Source organism: Chiloscyllium plagiosum, unplaced genomic scaffold (genome assembly GCF_037043375.1).
Source record: "Chiloscyllium plagiosum isolate Xiang-an unplaced genomic scaffold, Cpla_swu_hap1 HiC_scaffold_31, whole genome shotgun sequence".
Lineage (NCBI taxonomy): Eukaryota > Metazoa > Chordata > Chondrichthyes > Orectolobiformes > Hemiscylliidae > Chiloscyllium > Chiloscyllium plagiosum.
In genome coordinates, this window is record NW_028270169.1 from 18,375,269 (window position 1) to 18,400,234 (window position 24,966).

At 38.0% G+C, this 24,966-nt stretch overlaps 1 protein-coding gene across 5 annotated transcripts in view; it reads right to left on the minus strand.

The window, feature by feature from the left end:
• Positions 1-1,326: 1,326 nt before the first annotated feature.
• LOC122563974 (vascular endothelial zinc finger 1-like) overlaps positions 1,327-24,966 on the minus strand; it is a 40,476-nt gene continuing 16,836 nt past the window's right edge. Inside the window, exons 2-7 of one of the 5 annotated variants that reach the window (XM_043718353.2) lie at positions 21,083-21,756; positions 19,570-19,633; positions 13,993-14,164; positions 11,224-11,418; positions 5,316-5,552; positions 3,050-3,183 (exon numbers count right to left, since the gene is read on the minus strand). In XM_043718353.2, the coding sequence (XP_043574288.1) occupies positions 5,335-5,552; positions 11,224-11,418; positions 13,993-14,164; positions 19,570-19,633; positions 21,083-21,756 (1,323 nt within the window). In that variant the 3' untranslated portion in view covers positions 3,050-3,183; positions 5,316-5,334. Of the gene's footprint in view, positions 3,184-5,311; positions 5,553-11,223; positions 11,419-13,992; positions 14,165-19,569; positions 19,634-21,082; positions 21,757-24,966 lie in introns of all 5 variants that reach the window. The other 4 variants (XM_043718354.2, XM_043718355.2, XM_087977301.1 and 1 more) reach the window with 4 other exon arrangements.

Sequence of the window (24,966 nt, forward strand, 5' to 3'; positions counted from 1 at the left end):
TACAAATATACACAATGCATAATTTTAACAAAAATAGTAAGTTTGAGAATATCCTAAATTTACAATAGATGCATAATTCTTCAACGATTTTCTAAAATGTACAATTGGTCATGGTGCTTTGTTTTCCAATGTGGAAAAAGTGTAGAGGTAGTAAGCAGCACTGCTGTACAGAGCGCAGTTGTAAACAGTTTTTCAACATGCATGCGTGAAAAGCAAATGGTATTGGGAAATGGAACTTATTCTTCTGTTTCATAATCATTAATTGCACAAAAGACGTGAAGATGCTGCAAAACTTTAGTTTTAAAATTTAAAAAAAAGTCAAATATGAAATCTTGTCCATTTCTGGTTACTGGCTCTTCCCATAACGTTAATTATATATTTTTTTTAAAGTGATTTGAAGCCAAAGCACTTCAATTTTCTTCACACAAATTGATCAAAATTTTACAATTCCAGTAAAAGCAATATTTTAAAGCAAGCAATGTGCTTCAATTTGTACTTCATCCCCCAAAAGGCACCTTTCTAAAAAAAAATGAAAATTGATCTCACTTCCTGTACCATAATCTGCTAAGGTCCATATGAAGAATTGGGAAAGGGTTGGCCAGAGGGCTGATGTTAGAGGAAGCCCTGTTTTGGCTAGAAAACAGATTCGGAATACACTACAATGTCAATGGCAATCAAGGTAAAATTGACATTAAAATTCACTAATGTAGTACATTTATCAAAATATAGTTATGAGCTGTGGATATTCAAAATCAGTAGCATGGAAAGGAATGGGTGAGTAAACTGAAGAGGTAACATGTACACTTGAGAGAATGTTCAGTTAGGGAATTTCCATAAATGGGAATTGAGATCATTAAAATAGGAGGCAAATCAGTTCTTTGCCAAATTAAACAATAGGTTATAATATTGCATGGTTCATGAATATAGTACAATTTTGGTGTTAGAATTAGATACTAGTTAGATATCCAAATGCTGTGGTTTGTAATTAAATTGCAGCCTAATACAGTACCTTACTAAAAATATTACCAAAGAGATAAAAACAAAGTAAAAAGCCAAACTGTGAAACCAGAATTTCTTGAATTGTGTTAAGCTGTGTTTTGGAAATGTATAGTTAGGAAATTATTCCCAAAATCCTGGATATTTAAGATTGAAAGGGATAAAAAGTTACATCTGGCTTTAGATCCCACAGACTGGCCATTAAACATCCAACAGTAAAATCCTGGGCAGGTGCTTTTCTTACACTAGCTGGTATATCATATGCTGGCAGAATGACAAAAACCAAATAATATTTCACTTATGGAAAGAAAAATGAGCAATTCAATAAAGTGCACAACTCAAAAAATTTATATTTTTAATCTTTATAAAGTTTCTCTCTTGGAGATAAGATAAAGACACCTACTGCCATATACTTGCAGGTAATGGATTCCATTTGGTACCTCAGTGAATTGTCCAAGTTTCATGTTTGACCGGAGACCATGGACAGCAGCTGATTATCCCACCACAGAGTACCTTGACACTATTTCCAAGCTCAATATTGTCACTAGTCCCAATCCACATATTCCCTACTGAAGGTAACTGAATAAAAATCAGGAATGGGAAGTCTGCCTATTTGTTTTGCCTCCGTTACCTAACACCTTTCTTCTTGGTTTGTAAAGGTTAATTACCCACTAAATCCACAAAATATTTTAAACATATTTGTAAATTTACTAGTTTCCATAGGTTTTCGGAGGGCTCTGCAAATATCATCATGAAGCAAAATAGCAATCCAACACAATGAAAGCATGCATTGAAGGAACGATCTTCTCGGCAATTTAACCAGAAAGATGAATCCAAATACAGAGTCATGATTCTGTACTTTCAATTACATGAGATACCAAGGGACCTGTACAAACTGAGAGATGATCACTTTCATTTGCCTTGATATTAATAATTTCAGGAGAGGCAATGCTAAAACTGTGATTACCACTTCCTTTCTAAAAAGAAAACTAATTTATAACCTGGGTTTAATTGACATGGTTCAAGTTCTCCATCCTTTCCACCTGAGTGTTAATGTGACATAATGACCTACTATTTTTTTTTGTAGGAACATTGTCTGTTGATTGGATCCAAAATTAACAGTCTGTGGAGACAGGACAAGTAGTAATTTCCATACATGTTTGCCAGAGAAACAAGATCCTAATATTGCATCTTTAAAAAAAACCTCAAATTCCACATTTGAAGACCAAAATAAAATGCATAAGATAGATAATATTTCTATAACATTTCAACTTAGGAGCAAAACCAAATTACTATAATCACAGAAGAAACAGTACAGTAAGAAACAGCACCTGCTTATATTTGATGCTCATTTTCCAGCCCTCATTAATATAGGGGAACAACTTATACACTAGTGCAATGTAACACCAATGTGATTCAAAGCATTCTTTAAAACAAGGTTACAACTTTAGTCTAATTTATATAGGAAATAATTTGTGGGTTTATAGGTTCTGAGAAAAGCGCACATATGATGTAACATGTCAAATACCAGCACATTCCAGGTTTTCAACCTCAGAACTGTTAATTTTTCTTGAAGTCTGTCCTTCCCCAGTGTAGTCAGTTCAAATTGTACAAACAGATGCAACAATGAGCAGTAGAGGATATGCAACCAAATAAGTGACAGACAATTCCTCAGCCTTATTAATTTTGTGTTCTTGCTCTGACAGAATGGGATCCATTAATAGAATCACTTTGTCTATGTACGTATTTAGACATTAGCATGTGTGTCCACTTTTCAGCACATATCACCAACCCAGGAGGTATAGGAATGACACAAAAATATGTATAATCTACCTTTTAACTAGTCAATAAATCCAGAGTCTGGACATTAGACCATAATTTTACATAGTTAGAAAAACCACAAAATTGATTTCTCCCCCTGTTTGGAGAAAGACCGCTCAACATCTCTTCATATTCTTGGTAGAATTAACTGAAGATCCTGGGTTTAATTCACTTTAGGCATCAGCATACCTACTGGGTAATAAAATCCTAATTCAGCTGTTGACACAGTAGCACTTGCATCCAATATCTTTCACCATGGTGGAGATGTTGGCAAGACCTGGGACAGAAAAGGCACACTCTCCACAGGCCTAACTATATTCATTGGACTTACAGCAGGTGCTGGAGTGTGGCAAGCCTCAGCAGTGTCTGGAAGAATAAAGGATTTTGAAGGAGAAAAGTGAAAAGAAAAATTAGCAAACGAGTAGTCTTTAAAAATTTAAAGCTTTTTACAGTACAAAATAAAAATATTTAAAGATGGTCTTCTTTCTCCATCCCAAATAAATTAAGATAAACAGACTTGCATCACAGTTCTTGTTTCTAAATTTTAGATTCTGGTAATAATGAAGACTATTTCTTGGCATTTTCATTACTAATATTAAAGTTAACCAACTAGTAAAGTGTTTCAGATATGCAAATATATTGATTAGCAGTGTGAATATTCAAAGCTTGGCAGAAAAGTAAACTGACATTATGTACACAATTCCATTGACAAACATTTCTATCTTTTTGGAATAAAATGTTTAGCTCACATCCACTTTTAACAATTTCAATTCCAAATGTCTTGAGGAATTGGTCCCTGCAGAACTATGCACAAAAAAAGTTCCATTCAGATACAGTGCACATAACAAGTGGAAATCAATATCACATAGTTGTACAAGAAAGTAGTAATTAGCACAAAGTGCCAGTTAATAATAGGGCACTAAGAATTATTAACCGTATTCATCAATATAAATAAATAATTAGAGTTTAGGTAAACTGCTTTCATTATTTAAGATAAAGCTGTAATACCGAAACATTATGGTAGGGTGAACAGTATGACATATTAATGTTAAACTTTATAAAAGAGAGGAAACGTGGAATTTTTTTTTAGGTCAATAAGGGACAAATACAAAATCTTCAGGAAATTAAGTAATATTCACTGAAGTAAAAGAAATGAGGGGTAGTAATAAATTAGATATTTGCAACCAAAAAGCCATTCATGGAGCGGTCAAAAGTCAGGTAATTATTTTATGGTATTGTGGTAAATGAAGATATAGAACAAAGGCGTTAAACAAAAAAACTTTTCTATTTGGGGTAAAGCAAAATAAAAATTGGAAGGGGCAACAAAGAGGGAGTTGCAAAGGGCACTGAAAGCTTGAAACAGTTCAACATTGGGTGGAATTAGAAGAATTACAAGGACGACTAACTTTCGTTCTACATTTTCTCATCAGCATTTGTCCCCATATTTGAATCAAACAAAAACCTTTTAAAAGAACTGGCAAAGATGTGAAACTCCCAATAGTTTGAGAGAATCACAGCAGCAGCTAACTTCACAATTGAATTCTATTAGCAGGTACACAGCTGAGTTTATTTTCAGTCACCAGTGGGTGTCCAAAGATGTTGCTATGAAAGGTCATAAAGAAAAAATTCCTCTGTGCTGTTGCAAGTACAGTTATGGGGATCTGCAGCTTTTTGGAGCTTATGAAAGTCTCGAGGCGACTAGTGCAATTTACCAGAGTCAGCAGGTATAAAAAGGTATAATCTATGATGTGTTAAAAATCTTACACCTGCACAAATTTCCTATCAACCTTCTCTGTAATAAATATGTTCAGTCACACTTATAACAAAATTGCTAATGCAAACTTGTAACGCTTGAATTATACTTTTGGAACGTGTTGCATTTTGAATTTTGCAGCACAATCATTTATCACAGAAACATAAAAATAAGGATCAAATAGATAACTTTGAAATGGTGACTGAATTACAGCTGCGTACCGTGCTCCAATTACCCACATCAACTTCTGATTCACCTGAAGACTTGTTTGACCATCCCGTGCAACACCATGGAGATTGATAGTTACACTTTTTTTTAAAAATAGAAGTAGCTGAGTAAAAACTAGCAAATCAGAATTTAGACAGATTTGTAACTGATCATCGAACTAACAGAAATTGAAATTGTGTCAAAGAAATCTCCATTGAATAATTCAAATAAAAATATAAAAGTAAAATTTAGCAATTAATGAAGTTGGCACAGGGATCTCTCAAACGGAAATGCTGGGCAGATACTATCATAGTAAGGTAAACAACCAGCAGTTTCCCCTCAAATTTATTAAATGCCACTGAAATGCACATCATTAAGCAGTATTAGCAGGAACACTGCCAGATATAACCCCTCAATCTTTCTGTAAGTTCACTCCCCCCCCCCCTTAAACAAAAAGACCACAGGCAACCCAATAGCCTTGCAAACGAAGCTTGCAAGTTTTGAGTCCCAAGGCTGCCTGTCACTCCAACTCACTTGCCTCAGTTTGGTAAGTTTTGTCAGTTCTCAACTGGGCTGCTAGATGAAGCGCCACGCAGTAGCAAGGCATTCCATGTCAGGTGGGGTGAGGTGGCAGGAAAGCAGGCAGGATCCAACTCTCCCCATTTCAATTGCGTTTCCTGCTGGCCAATTGTGGAGTGGCATTGACAGTAGCTGTAGTGAAGTCCTCCCCTGAAGGGGGATGCGAGGGAAAAAGTGGCATCCATGGGAGGAAAATCTAAATTAAAAAAGCAAACTCAGGCAGTTGAAACTATTAAGGTTTGTCATATTACTAACAAAATAAGCAGCAAAAATTTTAAGTTGTAATGTCTGCACCGATGTCAGTGAATGGAAATTTCGAGCTAGAGTTCAAATGTTTACTGGACAGCATTTGAGGTAAAAGTGCATGAAATCAAATGTGCCAACCCTAAAACAGACCAATCTTTAACTCTTAATAAAAGATTCCTTGCCACATAGTAGTTATCAAATATAAAACCTAGATATTAATAAAAACACATTCTACAGAAAAGTAAAATACATAGATTAGTACACAACATATTCATACCAGGACAACGCTGCCACTCCCAGGACACTTTTGAAGCCTTGCATTAGATAAAATCTTATCAAAAGTACTCCCAAGTAACTAACACTTTACAGTCTATGAGCGAAAGAGCACCAACATACATTGTACAAATTTAGCAGTTGGTTGAATTTTCTTTAAAACCACAGGTAGTCCCTGGATATCAAAAACCTCCCAAGTGTTTTTGCTTTTACTCCTTTGAGTTAGCCAATGACAGGATATTGACAGATTATAATGTTGCCATTTTAATCAAAGTTACTTAAGTTTTAGTGAATCATCAGTAGCAAAGTTAAAACTCAGTAACTGACCACATTTTCAATAGCTCATAGTAATTTTTGCTCCTGCCCACGAGTTTGGCATTTTGCAGGACTGCTGTGTTACAGCATAGTTTTAAACTTCAAGTACAACTTCATCCCACAATTTTACTTCTGCCTCAATATTCTTTTACAGGCATACAGCCTGAAACTATAGCAAGACTGCTACTTTAAATGGCTGCAATTTCAAGTGTTTTCATTAAACAAACTGCCTGACCCCATTTTTAGCTCCTTGCATTAAGCACTCCAAATCTGATGCAATATCAAGGTAAAGTCACCCGTACTCTGTTCCAGTTTTGGAAAAATACTCATTGACCATCGTTGCTGAAGTGTCAAATTCTGAGCAATTCCCTACTGCTATCTTAAACCCACAAGGAACTGTGATGAGATTGTATGAAATTATTTCATGTAGGATCTTTATGACCACAAGAGAATTAAAGTCTTCCATTCTAATCAGTCCAGGGTGGACTCTAAAATCAATGCCCAAAAATGAAAGCACAGTGTGCCAATCCAAAATTGAATGCCTTATTCAGTCCTATCAGACAACATATTACAAGACATCAATTTTCTATCTCAATAGCCACACCGTAAGTGATCAGCCCTCAGGCTTCTCTGTGGCTGTTAAGTAGCACTCCTGTGTGTGGCAAATCTATCCTCTCAGTTTTTCTCAATTAGGATTGCAGAGATTGGCAAGACACCATAAGGAAAATGAGGAGGGTAAATCACCATCTCATTTCCCAATGGCATTTTTATGTTCAAACTCAAATATGCTGCACCATAATACTGTTGGCCATTCAAATTTTAACACTAGTATATGCCAACAGTGCAAAACAGCAGATGGTACTTAAAGTGTGATATACATTTACTCTAAAGATTAAGCAGAATTATACAACTAAAAGGAGTTCCACTCAATGTGAAAAGCACAAGATCACATCCTTTATAAACAGAAGCATCAAGTTCAAAGGTTTAATGTTATATCTAACAAAAGTCACCATTTAGACCAGAATTGGTCTGAGGGCTAAATTTTGGGGCATCCTACTTAGAATTAAAACGTCACACCTGTAGGAAGCATTGCTAAGATGATATCGGGGATAAGAGTTTATGATTATGAGAAAAAAGATAATCCAGGGTTTTTTGCACAAAAGCAAGGTTAAGAGTAATTAGTAAATAGGGAAAAATGATTGCTAGTGAGTGGTAACAAAGGTATATAATTTTAAATTTTCCATGAAAGAATTAAAGATGGGAAGTGAAGATGGGAGAAATTTTATAACATGAAAATAGTGATAGTAGAATTCAAAAAAGTAGACAGTAGTTATTGAAAGTTTGAAAATTGACAGGGTAAAAAGGCATTGGCGGCAGGGCATTGAATGAAGCTTCATCTAAAATACATGTGATTAGATGAATGACCTCCCGGACTGCTACAGAATTCCATAATTCTGTGGAACAGTATTCAACAATGTCCAACTAGAAAAGCTTAAGGATGATGAAATGCGACACGAGCCCCTACTTTTAGAGCTGTGGTCAGAATGCTCACCCAGGTTCTACGTAGGTCCTCATGCCCAGAGAGCTGTGAAAACTGGTGATGCCATAACAGTGGATAGGCTTATCAACATACAGAATTTAGTCTCACAAATTGCCATTTGAACAAAGGTACCCAATACTGGATAACTTTCTCAAACTATATTATTCCATTTTTGGACAGTCCCAAATCCATCACAGACTCTTACAATCCTGGAGGTCATGTGCCAGTTTCAATTACTAAGCCCTCTGATACTTGAGTTTTTAAGTGCATAGAGCAAAAATGGTATAGACATTAATATTAATACACTCAGAAGGTAAAGGAGGATCGATTTCCTTCTTCAAAATTTCTAACAGAATATGAAAAGGACTGGATCAGGAAATGTGTAATTTTTGTTATTCAATCACACGTGGGATATGGTTTTCGTTGGCATAATTAATATATATTGCCAACTTCCAAATACTCTCAAGGTGTTGGTGTGCTACCTTCTTGAATCACTGCCCTTGTCACAGTGGTCTGAGTAGAACTGAGTGGCTTGCTAGGCTGTGTCAGAGGGCAACCACATTGCTGAGGTTTTGCAGTTACAGACAGGCCAGACTGGGTGAAGATCATATGATCCTTTCTTAATGGGCATTAGGAACCGCAGTGAAATACTGAATGCATTAGATGATTGAATTTGATACACCAAAGGAACAGATGTCAAGACAGCATTACCCCAAAAGTGAATTTAAATCACTTATGGAGTCATAGAGATGTACAACACAGAAACAGATCCTTCAATCCAACTCGTCCATGCCTACCAGATATCCTAAATTAATCTAGCCCCATCTTCCAGCACTTGATCTATATCCCTCTAAACCCCTCCTCTTCATGTACCCTTCCAGATGCCTTTTAAATGTTGTAATTGTACTAGCATCCATCATTTCTTCTGGCAACTCATTCCATACATGCAACACTGTCAGTGTGAAAAAGTTGTCCCTTAGATTTAAAAGGAACCTTTCTCCCCTCACCCTAATCTTATACCCTCTAGTTCTGAATGCCCCCAACCCAGGGAAAAAAAACCTTTTCTATTCACCCTTACCATGCCCCTCATGATTTCATAAACCTCTATAAGCTCACCCCTCAGCTTCAACGCTCCAGGGAAAACAGCCCCAGCCTATTCAACTTCTCCCTGTAGTTCAAACCCTCCAACCCTGGCAACATCCTTGTAAATTGTTTTTGAATCTTTTCCAGTTGCATAACATCCTTCCGATAGGAAGGAAATCAGAGCTGCACACAATATTCCAAAAGTGGCCTTACAATGTCCTGTACAGCCACGTTACCTCCCAACTCCTCTACTCAATGCTCTGACCAATAAAGGAAAGCATACCAATCATCATCTTCACTACCCTGTCTACCTGTGACTCCACTTTCAAGGAACTATGAACCTGGCTACGACCAATTTCTATTACGCTTCTTTTGATCTTTCTTGAAGGGCCATTTCTCAGTATTTTGCTCAAGTGGTCATTCTTTTTGTATGAACTTTGCCAGAGTATTATAAGCAGGTTATTCACCAATAGAAGGGTAACCCCCAAAGCCTCTTACATTCTTACCAACTATTCACAGTTATAATCTTATAGTAGATGCTTCAGAGAGGTTATAGCATCTCCTCGTCCTTAAAGAAGCATTTAATTAAAGATTTTGCAGCTCTGATTCTGAAAAACTAAGGAGACTTGTAGCTTTAAACTAAAATATTCACTGTTAACAGACACTTAAAAATAGGATGCCATTCAACTGTGAAACTATAAAATCCCATCTTACCAAAATAACTAATTACAAGTCCAAGGATGTCTAATATTTCTGGTTGTGAAAGACGTTATGTAGCACCTCACTCTAGTTCTCAGAAACACAAATGCAATCTCAAAACAGAGTTATTATTTTTAAAAAGCTAAGCGGTCATTTTGCACACAAGATTCCACCATAGGTAATGACAGAACTCATCAGTTTTATCAGTGGTACACACTAGAAAACATCCACATTTGAATGCTGGGATGTAAAACATCATCTGAATGACTGATACTTGGAGCTAGGGACTTGGTATTACATCTTACAAAGAATACAATTGCTTCCTCAAATGATCAAGCCCTAAAGTGAAACTTGATTCCCTAACCTTAGAACGCAGAGTTTAGCGTTAAAACAGAACCAGGCTTGACTGAAGAGCTTGACTTATGCAGACAATTTCAGAAATTCGATGTGAACAACATCCTTTAGTTACTGGAACTTATTTTAAATGCTTATTTAAGGTTAACTCAGTACCAGTGAAGGAAGAAATAATTCAGAAGATCCCAAATAACTTAACAAAAAGATTACTTTTCAAATATACCCACTTGCATGTAAGAAAATGTAGCAGGTAATTAGCAGACAGCAAACCCCTCAAATACATGAAAGATGACAACCAGTTTTAGTGAGAGTTGGAAGAGAAATACTAGCAGGACACTTGAAGATCTCCACCCTCCTATCTGAATATTGTCTTACGCTTGTTTTTAAATATTCTATTTGAGCAAGAAATTTGGATTGACAGCTCATCAAAACGACTGATAATCATAGTGCTTGTTCTGTACTGTATTAGTCTCAGTGTACATTGTTTGTCAAAGTATGGTATGTGGTAATAATTGTTAACTAATTACTTTGGAAAAGTTTTCAATGTAATGGACTTATCCTTATACATTTGATAGCTTATTGAGGACACATTATCAGAGTCATTCACTGACTGAAAGGTAATATCATCAACTAAGTACATAAAAGGGCTCTACTCGGCGTTCTTGTTGGTGGTCAGCACTAATAATTTACTTAAAACTATGTTTTAAGTAAATGCAGAGATAGAAAGACATCAATTTTTCAGTAGAAGTGCTTTTCTGTTGAGTTTTCAGTAGCTTGAGGTCATGCTGCTTTCAAGTAATCACCAGTTATAAGCCAAAAGGTCAGCAAGATTGTATATTACTTTAAGTTCAAGACTGTAAAGGGTTAATACCAAATCTGAGATACAGGGCAGCAAATCTCTCAATTCTGAAGCTAATGCTCCATATAACTGGAGGATTATTTTCATAAATTACAAATTTATCTCAAAGAGATGATGGATCATTTGAGATTTAAAGTAAACTCTGCAATCCAATCCTTTTGATTGCAAAGCTTAAATGGCTTCTGATATTTACACAACGATTAAATAAATGATTTTAAAATTTCTCTATGGCTCCAGCACATTTACTGTATTTCAGATCTGCATCACTCTCATTACGTTAAAATGAAACTCCCCTTTGGAAAGTGGCGGTATTAAGACCTGTATCTCTAATTAAATATATAACTTAAACTACACTACACCACCTCCCCTCCAACCCCACACTCCCAACTCCACAATATCCTCAAGATGTAAGAATCCCAATAGAAGGAAAGGCTTTAGCTACAAAATGACCTGGTAGGAGTGGAGCATTCTCCAGGTTCGGGTTAAGGAGATGCTTGCCTTTTAAAGCTACTGCTGCCACAGAGGGGGCACTGGAAGTTGGGGTCTCTCCCATGTGACTTTTCTTGTGGCCTATCAGATGATTGTGGGACTGACACTGCAAGCCGCATTGATCACACACAAATCTTTGAGACTTGTAATGGACACCATGGTGATTTCGAGCATGGACCCGAAGGTAGGCAGCGGTGGTAAAACCTACACAAAAATAGGGATTTCAGGTGATACAAAATAAGCACAAACACCTCCATATCCATAAATCTGGGACATTAAAAGTCTGACTGACTTTGTTCAGATAAAACTCAAACTTAACACTTTTCATCACAAGACATTTCAAGATTACATTACAAAATTACGTGCAACATTCTTTAGAAACCTTATTCAGTTGTTTGCATAAAAAAGCATTATCAGCTATTACCCAATATTTCCTTCATTAAACTGCCTCTTATTGCATAAAATTGCACAATACAGCAGCACAATCATTTTAAAACGGAGTCGGCGAGCAACCTTATCATCAAAGCATTTATAACATTCATGCAGCTATGTCAAAATTTACTGATCCTGAACTAGGAAGTTGGGGAGAGTTGGAGAGAAAAATGGCTAGCAATCCCACTCTTGATCAACAGTTGACTGACAAGTGCCAGGCGAATATAGAATTGGGCTCAAGTGCAATGTCTGGCACAATTGAACAGCCTGTTCAGACACTGAACGTCCAAACTTACATAAGAAGAATGACCATTTGGAAAAATCTGTCAGATGATATGTATGGAAGTATATCCTAATAACTGTTATTGCCATCTGTGGGAAATAAGGCAGAAGCTTGAAAAAAAAATCTGCAAATTACAATTTAATAACATAAGGGACATTACCAAAAGGTGGAACAAGGATCGGGAAACAACAGTGAAACTACATGCAAAGGAACAAAATAAACAAATTAAGTACTTTGCGGACTTAAAACAGGTTAAAAACAATTATAATGGAGGAATGAGATACATCTTAAGGCCTGATGATTTTAGGTGAGAAAACTTAAATTGCATTTGCAGTAATGTTTCAAATCTTCGTGATTTGATTGGAAAATTGCTCCGTTATTTAGGACTGGAGGAGAAGTACACTCGAAAAGTGAGATCTGTCAGTTTTAGATTGGTTGTAGGAAAGTGAGTATAATTCATTAGAGACAGTGATTGGGTTTTTAAGATAAGTACCATCTGACCAGAGTCAGCATGGAGGAGGATTTGGCTCTCCAGTCTTCCCTTCAAGTTGCCATCCTTCATATTTTAGGGCAGAGAAGTGAATGGGGACAGGTTATCAAACTGTGATGGGTATATATTTGCAAACTTGAGAGTGCAGCACACTGAATAGCTATCAAGACCTGACGAATACATTTTTCTTTCTTATTCCTTAGTTTATTACACATTAAGACCAATTGCCATGGCCTTACAAAATTAAACAAATGGTTAGCTAATTCAGCAGTAAGAACAGAAATAACAGGAATTTCTTGATTTTTACAGATCTGTACCACCTAGTGTTTAAGCACTAGGCTCTGATAGCTGCACGCATACCTTAACCTGTCATAAAGGTGCAGCATTGGTATAGAACAATTCTGTGGACAGGATTTTTATACTTGAACTTGAGATTGCAAGAGAAATAGATATATGGGACTGGAATAAAGACGAATTTATTTTGAGGAAAAAACACTTCTCGCACAATGCTCATTACTGATCTTTCATATTCAGGGAAAAAATGCTTTTGTTTGGATTTCAAACCTCTGCAAAACAACTTGGGTATTGTCGGTATTGCTCCTCAAAGATGAAAGTAAAATAGTTTGGCAAGAACAACAATTATGGTGTTTAACAGAGCAGCAGCAACAGGTTTCCAAAATGAAATTTGCAAGACACCAGCTAAGTAGTCCATTGCTCACATCAGCATGTTAGAATTTGGTTTTTCATAGTGTGGGCAAGGAAGGAAGAGAAGGAAGAATTGTTTTTCTAGTTACACTCCACTTATTCCATAAAAAAATGAAACAGCCACCACTGTTAATTAAATCTCTTTCAAATGTTTTCCATTTCACCAATTTCTGACTGAAGGATGCCAGGAGACAGGTGGATAATAAAACTAATTACTGATGTTATAAGTGGCAATGATAGAAGAATCAAGTTTATATCTTTTCTCCAATCTTGCTTCACATCTTCCTGAATTATGCTTATAACACAGTGTAAAATATTCAATTGACTGTGCTTGTGGCACAATGGTAGCATTACCCCACTCCAGATTAGAATGGTGCACATTCAAATCACATCAGGCTCAAAGTTTTACTGAGACTTCCAATTGTGCAGTGGTAGCATTGGTGTTTCTGAGCCAGAAGGCCCAGATTCAAGTCCCACCTGCTCCACAGCTTTGCCATCAAACAGCTGAACAAGTTGATTAGAAATATCTCAAAGATTCAACTGGTGTCGTGATTGATTAGAAGTTCTCCATATCAAATAGTGAGAGTTTATTGGGCTCATTTTGTTTAAAGAAGTATCTGCATTACAGCTGCAAATATGGGTGATGTTTTTTTAGCTATTCTCAGTTTAAACTGCTACAGTTTAATAGGTTGATTAACTGAGAAAACAGATGTGAAGAAAGCTTGCAAACAGAAATTGTTTGCGCAATGCAACAAACAGGGAAATAAATTTAGCACAAAATATTTTCACCTTTTTTATACTTGCGTGTTACTAATTAAACCACATATGCCTTTCAAGTTATACTGAAATTCTGCAAAAAAACCCATACCTTTGTTACAAACATTGCAGTTGTGATTTTGGTTGTGATTATGCATTTTGATGTGGTTAGAGATGTAAGCTGCACTCAGCAGTTTACCACAGATGTGGCAGGACACCTTCCCTTCATGACGTATCATGTGTGAACGCAGACGGTCTTTGGTGGCAAAAGCTGCATCACATGTCTAAAAGGATACAAGTCAGGCATCAATATTTCATTTTCTTAAATTATTATAACAGCTTTCTTTTCAAATTAAAATACTAACTAGTTAGAAATGTCAGAATATTTAACAGTCTGACCCACTGAATAATCCATCATTTCTTTCTTTTCTAAGGCAATTCATTTATACCTAGGGCATTAAATTTAGCTCCAGAAGTGACAATACACTCCACAGATATTATTTAGAATTTGGTTAATGGGACAAAAACAAATCCTTACATTCGTTCCACTAATTCTTCAGGACTCTGCACTTTCATATATAGAACTGTGCACACAAAATCCTTGATTGATACACTGTGCAATTGATATACAACAAGTATTTAACAGACAAGGCACAGGTGGGTACTTTAAGCAACAATGTTGTGTTATGACAATTAAAGTACAGTTCCATGTTTGCAATTTCCCCTCAAGACAAGCTCCTCATCTCAACTGCATTGTCAAGAAGAAACAGAGCACATGAACAAGACATGTTTTAACAGAGAGAAATAATAAAATGAAAAATGAGGTTGGTCCTCAAGGCTGGTTAGAGTAGCACTGGCAGAACCATGTGAGCAGCAAGACTCCATGATTAAAAATGAAAAAAAGTGCTCAAAAAGCAAAGTAGGTCTGGCAGCATCTGTGATGAGAGAAATAGAATTAACATCGAGTCCAAAAACCCTTCTTTGAAACAGATCTTTCTTTTTTAAAAATGGTTTCTGTCATTTTGGGATGCCACACTACTTTGGCACTTTGTTCAAGTCAGATGTGGAACAGTCACTCAGTGCCATCACAATAGGGATGACAATAAATTACTCAGAGCCTTGAGCATGTTCTGTTATTCAATTATGTTATGGCTGATGTATCTGACAAATCCAATTTACCCTCTTCCTTTTAGTAATCATCAATACACAGAGCAAATCTAATATAACCAATTACCACCATGCACAAATACATAGCAGATGAAATTCAACACTGAAAAATGTTGAGTGACCTATATTATTTGGAAGATTTACAGAGATATAATGCAAGCTTTAAATGTTTTAAAAACAGGAAGACCTTGAGTTCTTATGTACAAATCTTTTAAGATGCAGGACATTTTAGCAAAGAGGTGGTACCAAAGAAGTGGTGGCATGGAGGAAATATTAGACCAGTAACCCAGAAGTCCAAACTAATGCTCTGGGGACTGCGGTTCAAAACCCACCACAGCAACTGGAATTTAAAGTCAATGAATAATGTAACAAAGCTAATGTCAGTAATATTGCTATGAAAATACCATCAACTGTGGTTAAATGGTTCATTAAAGCCGTAAAGAGCCAGAAATCTGTCTTCCTTACTTGCTCTGGCCTACACATGACCCCAAACCACAGCAGTAATGAATTTTGGAAGTTCTAATTCTAGAGCGTATTGTAAACGGAAGAGCCTGGGGAAAAATTGATGAGCAGAGAGATCTGGGAGTTCAGGTCCATTGTACCCTGAAAGTGGCTGTGCAGGTGGATAGAGTGGTCAAGGCGGCATATAATATGCTTACCTTCATCGGAAGAGGTATCGAGTATAAGATCTGGCAGGTCATGTTAAAATTGTACAACACTGTGGTTCAGCCGCATTTAGAATACGCTGTACAGTTCTGGTCGCCACATTGCCAAAAGAATGTGGACGCTTTGCAGAGGGTGCAGACAAGGTTTATGAGGATGTTGCCTGGTATGGAAGGTGCTAGCTATGAAGAGAGGTTGAGTACGTTAGGTTTATTTTCATTAGAAAAAAGGAGATTGAGGGAGGAACCTGTTTGAGGTTTACAAAATCATGAAGGGTATAGACAGGGTGGATAGAGACAAGCTTTACCCCAGGGTAAAAGATTCAATAATGAGATCACACGTGCAAGGTGAGAGGAGAAAAGTTTAAGGGGGATACACATGGAAAGTACTTTACACAAAGGGTGGCAGGTGCCTGGAACACATTGCCAGTAGAGGCAGGCACGATAGATTCATTTAAGGTGCGTGGACAGATGCACAAGTAGGTAGGGAGCAGAGGGATACAGATCCTTAGGAATTGTGCGACAGGTTTAGACAGTGGATTTGGATCGGCACAGGCTTGGAGGGCCGAAGGGCCTGTTCCTAGGCTGTAAAGTTTCTTTGTTCTTTGACTCTTGACTGTCCTCAAATGACTTAGCAAGATACTTAGTTCAACGAGAAAGGATAGGCAACAGTTGCCAGTGATTAATGCTCACATCCAACGAACGATTTTCAAAAAACACAATCTTGGGGTTTACAACTAGAGGCTGAGAGTACTGGGAAATAATGCTCAGCATTTGAAACAGCATTTCACCTCAACTAAAGCATTACAGTTAAATCAGAGCACCACACTTTAGGAAAGTTTTACAGGCTTTGGAGAGAACTTAGGAGAATTGTTCCAGCAATTACAAGTCATATGGATGAACTAAAGATCATGCTGTTCTCCTGACAACAGAAAAACCTGAATGGAGAATTGAAGGAAATGTTTAAAATCATGAAGGGTTTGGATAAATTTTGGACAAAATGGCTCCCAAAGATTTAAGGGCTGTCAATCAGGGCACAGACTTGATGTCACTATAGAAGAGGCAAAGGAAACGTTCGAAAAAAATTCTTTACAGGTTGGTTAACATTTGGAATGCGCCAAGAGGGTAGCAAACACAGATTCAACCGCAGCCTTCAGAATGGAGTTGGATAAATGCTGGAAGGAGAAGAAAACTGTGGCGTTACAAGAGAAAAACGAGAGCTGGATTTTACATTTGTGTCACCTCTTTTGAAGAGTCAAACAGTCATACAGCATGGAAACAGACCCTTCATTCCAACTCATCCACACTGACCAGACATTCCAAACTAATCTAATCCCACTTGTCAGCACTTAGCCCACATCCCTCTAAACCCTTCCTATTCTTATACTCATCCAGATGTCTTTTAAACGTTTTAATTGTATCCTCATCCACCACTTTCTCTTGCAACACATTCCATACACACACACCCTGTGCATGAAAAAGTTACCCCTTGGGTCCTTATTAAATCTTTCCCTTCTCACCTTAAACCTACACCCTCAGATTTTGGACTCCTCCATCCTAGGAAAAAGCCTCTTGGCTACTCACCCTACAGCCCTCATGATTTATAAACTTCTATAAAGGTCACCCTCAGCCTCCCATGTGCCATGGCAAAAAGCCCCAGCCTATTCAGCCTTTCCCAATAACTCAAATCCTGGCCATGTCCTTATGTGTGCAAGTACCCTCTCATCCTTGTAAATCTTTTCTGCAATCTTTCAATTTTAACAACATTCTTTCTATCGAAACGCGACCTGAATTGTATGTAGTATTCTAAAAGTAGCCTCACCAACACCCTGTACATCTGCAACATGATATCCCTGCTCCTATACTTAATGTTCTGACCAATGAAGGCAAGCATGCCAAACACCTTCTTCTGCACCCTGTCTACCTGTGACCCTTGCACCCCTAAGTTTCTCTGTACAGCCACACACCCCAGGGCCCTACCATTAACTGCACAGGTCCTATCCTTTAGATTAGATTAGATTCCATACAGTTTGGAAACAGGCTATTTGGCCCAAAAAATCCACACTAACCCCCTGAAAAGCAACCCACCCAGACCCATTCCCCTAACCCTAAATGTAACCCTGACCAATATACCTAACACTATGGGAAATTTAGTATGACCAATTTACCTGACCTGCACATCTTTGGATTGTGAAAGGAAACCAGAGCACCCAGAGAAAACCCACGCAGACACAGGGAGAATGTGCAAACTCCACACAGACAGTCACCCGAGGCGGGAAATGAATCTGGGTCCCTGGTGCTGCTAACCATCGAGCCACTGTATCACTCCGGTTTGACTTATCAAAATGCAACATCTCACATCTATCTAAAATTAAACCCAATCTGCCATTCCTTGGCCCACTGGCCCATCTGATCAAGGTTCCATTGTACTCTGGGATAGTCTTCTTCACTGTCCTCTACACTGCCTATTTTGGGGTCACCTACAAACTTATGAACCAAACCTCCTATATTCACATTCAAATCATTTACATAAATGAGAAGCAGTGGACCTAGCACAGAATCTTGTGGCATTATCACTGGTCACAGGCCTCCAGTCTGAAAAGTAACCCTCTGCAACTAGCCTCTGTCTCCTACCTTCAAGCCAATTTTGCATCCAATTGGCTGGATCCTGTGTAATCCAAACTTCCTAACCAGTCAAACATTAATGGGCAAATTTGCTCTTGTTTTATTTTAGGTTTTATCCATACTGAGCCACAATTTAAATCTCAGGTTAGGAAGTTTCAATTGACTTAGCCTCAACAGATTCCTATGAGAGTGAAGATAAACTTTCTGACATCATTCCTGAACAGCATGGTTCTAATTTTAAAGGTTATGGAGGAGTTATTGTTTCCATCTTTGACAGCAATCAAAGGAAATTGCAAGCTAGTCAAGGACAAAGCCATTCAAAGCAGAAATTATGACTTTTCAGGTCACACACTGACGTTCTAAGAACTATTGCCAACTGAGTCGCTCTCTCAACTATATGGAAACTAATATAAACTGTGCAATAGTAGACTAGACATAGAACAGAACTGCAAATATAAAAACTAATCCATGCAAAAATATTCTGACCTTATTGGGTAGCGGAGTGCTTAACACTATTCGTTGGTTTTTCTTACACGAACATACGTTCTTACCTTTCTCCTTTAAACTGGTCAAACACGTTCACAACAATCCATTTTCTCTCCTTTCTCAAATCAACTTCACCTCAAAAAACCCTTTAGGGCTTCGGAATCAGAGGGAAAACTAATTCACAAAATATCACTTACCTACAAATTCACAATAACATCCAGTTGTTTATTCTCCTCCCAATTTGAAACTCAAGATCGCTTCACCAAATACATCACCATTGCAATTGTGAGTCACATGTTTGTTTAATCTGTTTATATCCACCCCCCGCCCCCACCCCCTGGGGGGGGAAGGATTAAGTGGAACAAAGACCAAAAATATCTTTCCGTTCCGAAGCAATCATTATCGGCTTCAATCCTAACTCTTGCTTTCCACAGATGCTGCCAGACAGTTCCCCCAACAATTTTTTTTTTCCCTGATCTCCAGTTTCTGTCGTACTCTGCTTTTATCATCAAGTGAACATTTCCTGCACACCTCAAAAACACTGTCAGGTCACAGGAGGAGCTACACTGGCAGCACTTGGCAAAGGACCACTCCATCCTCTTCCAATAAGCACAGTAGATGTACCCAGGAAGAAAATTACATAAAGTGTTTTGGAAATCTTGACATTTTTGAAAACAACAAACTTTGAACTATACTCCATGTGAACATCACCCCTTAACTGGCTTTAAAACAGAAAAATAGAAAGTTACTTGGCATTTGAAGGGTCTCTCTGTGGAATGAACATGCTTGACATGACAGCTCAGATGATCAGGCCTGGAGTGGAAAGAAAGGTCATGGGTTAGATTGAAACAGTAGTAGTGTTTTCTTTATTAGTACAATACATCCTTGCTGGGTCCATAAGTATAATGAATCAGGGAGGACAATCTGGGACACAACCCAGAAAATTCCAAACCATCAGCCTGCACTGTTAGCAGATTTCAGTCAGAACAGCATTATGGGGTTGCTATAATTGGCGTCAGTTCCTCTGGAACAGGAGGAATGTCAGTCAAGGATTCAGCTTCAGATTATTGCCCAAAAATTCTGATCAACACCCATATAGACAAAGGTAGAAGTTAAATGATTAAACACAGGCAATGCTGCCCAATTGTCAGAATGCTATTGACCACATTCGAAGAATCCTTGGTAACCTTATCAAGTGTACACTTATTTTCCTATCAATTTGCATCAAGGTACCACAAGTAAATGTTTATTAATGTGACCCACTGAAAACAACCATTGTGAAAGTGGCATGGTTCATAAAATTCAAATGGTACAAAGAAATGCAAGGAACACGGGTGCAAACAAAACTGAACGCAGGGTTGAATAGCCAGGGATCGAATCTTGGACTCCAAGGGACACTAGAGCTGTAGCTTAGACAGTACTCTCCAACCTGCATAGGTAGTCAGTCCCTGCTCTGGCTGCACACACAGCAGGAACATTACTCTGAACTATGTATCTATTTTGCAGCCAGAGGCACAAAATTTCTTGTGGAGAAAAGAGCAGTCCAATAATCAGCTATTATTCTCATATTCAACTGAGGCATGGTTTATGTACAGAAGAAAATCTACACTGAACAACCCTGGAGCAAAAGCAATCCTCTGATGTTACAATCTAGAGTAGCTACGAATTAAATAAAACAGTGGGATTAAGTGATGGCATAAGACTGCAATTTGACTGCAAACACAGTGAATGCACAGTCACCATTCTTGCTTTCAAATACCACAATGAAAGCCAATGTTGATTTTTGATGCAAGTGATTTATTTTTGCATTAACTGGATACACTTGTTTCAAAGTAACAAGCATTCAGGATTTAATTCTGAAAATCTATTTACTCTAATATCTATGGAAGTCAGTTAAAAATTAAAACAATTAGAGAAATTATGTTGTTGGCAGTCAACTACATGTCAAACTTCCAAAGCTTACAGTCAAAATATTGTTTTCACAATATCAATTCTTAAAAAACCAACAAGAACAGCGAAAAGCACAGTTTTCAAAATGAAGTGAGCAATTGAACAATTGCAGGAGATAGTTTCTGTTTAGCTTACATTGTGCATACATATTAGGATGTCATCGACAACAGCTAGATCAATTCCCTTAAAGCAAAACTATCGACTATATGAACAAAAAGGTTTGTTCATTTTCCTCATTCTAATACCCCCATAAATTTGTTCTCTTTTCTACTTACACCTTCTCAACATTTTCCAAACCTTGTTTAAATTTACCTGGAGAATCCTTTTCCACAAAGGCTGCAGATGTATGGTTTGTTGATGCCGCCTTCATGTGAGCGCACATGATAACTCATACGGTCCTTCCTCTTGAAGCGTTGCTGGCAAACGGGACACTCAAATGGTTTCTCATCCGAGTGGGAAAGTTTGTGCCGGTTAAGGTGGTAAACATCACGAAATGCTTTTCCGCACAGTTCGCAGCCGTGATTCTTTTTCACTCGTCTATTGGCGTTCTTACTGGTCGTTACACTCGAGGTGGTGCTGCTGGTGACAGTGGAGGTGGAAGCATCAGTTGAAGTCAGCATCCCTGCGACAGTTGACACTAACGTTGTAGTGGCACTAACAGCAGGCGCTGACGACATCAGCGATACCATGGTTGGCACTTTCTTGGGCCTTGACACCAACTTGATTCCAGTGTGGCATGATTCGTGTCGCCGGAGGTGATAACTGTCTCTAAAAGCCTTGCTGCAGTAACTGCAAATCACAGGTGTTCTGGTCTTCTCCTTCTTCTCTACTGTAGGTTTGGGTATTTCTTTGGGGTCAGGGGTTTTCGGAGCCTGAGGCAGAGTTGTTATCGGCGCTTGCTCACGTGGCTCAGTCGCTGAATGCAATATCGGCAGAAGGGTGTTCTGCACATGCTGCTGGTGCTGCTGTTGAGAGATATCAGCTGCCTATAAAACAGTGAAAATTAGTCAAACGTCATCATAAATCTTTATTGTACATGAAAACTCAATTACTTCCCAGACAGAGATCAACAATCTATGGTCAAACTCTCTTATGTTGGTTCCACAATTGCTAACAGCTTTGAATTTTCCCCACTTTAATTGCCCACTGGTATTTTCAGATGAATGATTACACTTAGGAAAATACCTGTTCCTATGGATTTGGGATACCTAAACCTGTAATTATTGATAAAAGCTCAACGGAATGCCGTCAGTTTTGACGTACACTGATACAAGTTTATTCATTTCCTAATGTAATGTCTTGCTTCTTCAGGCTGTACTCAACACAGCATACCAATGAAGTTCTTTTGAAGTATCATCAAGGATCTGTAGGGAAACAATAGAGTCAATTTGTCCACAGCAAGTTTTCAAACAATGAAATAAACTAAAACAAGTCCATCTGCTGGAGGTTAAGGAATTAATGTTGACCAGGGTACTCAATTTAATTCTGTCAAAATCTTTTCTATCAAATGAAATCAACAGAGGGTTCACAGTTTAATACTGCAGTTATTTGTATTTTATGGCTTGATACTCACAGCCCAAAACAATTTTTTTAACTTAAGTAGTTTTAAAAATTCAATAGAACCTTCCATAAGGAATAGGAACAGGAGTGGGCCATTCACCCCCTTGAACTGCCCCATCATTCAACAGAATCATGGCTGATCGGACATTCCTCAAATCACGTTTTTTGCCCTTTTTCCTTCGTCGTCGATTCCCCGACTGATCAAGAATATGTCTCAGCCTTAAATATACACAAGGATTCTGCCCCCACAGCTCTCTGCGGCAAAGCAGTCCAAAGGCATTCAGCCCTCAGAAGAAATTCCTTCACACCTCAATATTAAATTGGTGCCCCTTAATTCTGAGACTATGCTCAATTCTGAGTGTAGATCAATGTTAGCAGACACTTATGTATCCAAAAGAACCCCACCAAACACCCTAGCTGAGGAACATGGGCATCTTCACCTTGAAGGACGAACAAGGAGTTTAAATTTTCTTTTTCTAATTGACTGTCAAAGCAGCAGATTCTGTTCTGGAGCATATTCTAACATTTGATTTCAGACCGTAAATTATCACCAGAATATACTAAGTATGGATACTTGAACAAGATATTTGGAGGCTGCAACGGAGCTGTGGCATAGTTTAAAATAATCATTCAGTGCTCTCAGAGCGAAGATGAGAATTTCGTCCTCAACAACTGTGTGGGAGTCATTTTCACCAATAATAATGTGGATATAATGGGTCTTTAAAAGCTAAGAATAAAGCAACTCCTTACTTCCTGGTGTTGGTTCCTTCATGGCTAGCCCTGCATCAGACTGGCAGCAATGTCCTTCACTACCTTGTTAATGGTTGCTTTTTGCAGCCATTTCTTGTGGTAAACACTGAGGTATCCCAGTAGAGTACAGTTTCTACTCATGCTTTGTTCAGCGATTTGAGCAAATAATTTCCAACTTGGATTGGGAAGGGGAGGGAGATACGTCCGGAAGCTTCCCTGATATAGGGCTTTTGCCCAAAACGTCGATTCTCCTGCTCCTTGGATGCTGCCTGACCTGCTGTCCTTTTCTAGCACACACTCTCAACTTTCTTAAGCCATGAAATTTGATGTTGATGACTCTCTAGGTCGCTTCCATCACAATGTACCACTGCAGATCTATATGACGGATCTTTCTGGAGGCCAGTAAATTGCTAATTGTTATTTACGACAAAATGTGTATGTTGGAAGTTGATGACAGTATGCTGTATAAAGGCCACCCATAACATAATAAGAAAGGTGCTGGTTGTTATTACAGAATCATCAGCCATGTCAAACTATTACACGACCAACATCACTTACCACTGTAGGCAGAAAAGCAAAAGATGATAAAAGTAGACTGTGGGGACAGAGGGGCTCGCACCATTAAAAGTTGTGTCAATGTGTTCATTTCCCACTTGCAATGACTATTTTCTGCAGTGAGTTCCAACATGAACCTTTTAAGCAGGTGAAGTGACTTACAATCATTGAATGTTGACAAAATACAAATCAGAATGAAAATGTTGTAATGTAGCTGCAACCAAAATCAAAGTATAAGTATTCAAATAATATTTTATTAATAATTGAAATGGCAGTGTTGCAGGAGATTTTAAATCAATTGTTCCTGATAGGTGAGGGATGTTTACAAGGTCAACATTTTTGGCAATCCATAATTGCCCTTTTATGCAAGTTCTGCTCCTCAAGTGTCATAGAACCTGTTGCAACAACATCAGCTCTTTTTACAGAAAATAGAAGAATGTTACTCAATGAGATTGACGCTTTTATCAGTAGACACTTGCTCAGTCCCTGTTTCGGTGCTACAATGTTTTCAGGATCATTGGGCTGCAGATTTGTTAGGAGCCATGAACATAGCTCATTATTATGATACAAGGTACACATGGTATGCAAGAACAAAACAAGATTGATGGGTTTGACATGACAAATTCTGAGGAGTTATTTCCCCTTGTGGCAGATATCCAGGATTAGGGGGCATTGTTTATAATAAAGCATTTCCAATTTGGGACAGTGATGAGGAGGAATATCTTTGTTCAGCATCATTGGTGTTTGGAATTCTCTTTCCTTTTTATATATCCAGGCTTGTGTTAAGACACATTTCTGACCTACGAGGGTTGGGGAGAGATTTGAGGCAGGAATATAGAGTGAAGACCACTATCAGATCAGCCATGACCTTAATCAATGGCAGGGCAGGCTCAAGGAACTATATGGTCTGTTCCTTCTCCTTGTATCTTATGATCTAACAAACTGGTGTTACTGTATTGCACCCATTAACAGCTTGGCTCACATTCATTATCTAAGCTGATAGAGGGGTAAAAACACTCAAATATGGTACAATTAGTTGCCAGCACTTGTGGAAACGCACTCCAGAAACAGTTTTTATTTTGACGAGAGTTTGAAGGCTGGCCATAAAACCATTGTCGAAGAAACTGGAGCAGGAGTAGGCCGCTCAATAGAAACATGGCTGATCCGACATTCTTTATGTCCACTTTCCTGGCCTTTCCACGCAACCTTTGGTTCTCTGACTGATCAAGAAACTACTTCAGTCTTAAATATACACAAGGACTGCGCCTCCACAGCTCTCTGTGGCAAGGAGTTCCAAGACTCCCAGAAATTGGCATCCCTTTATTCTGAGG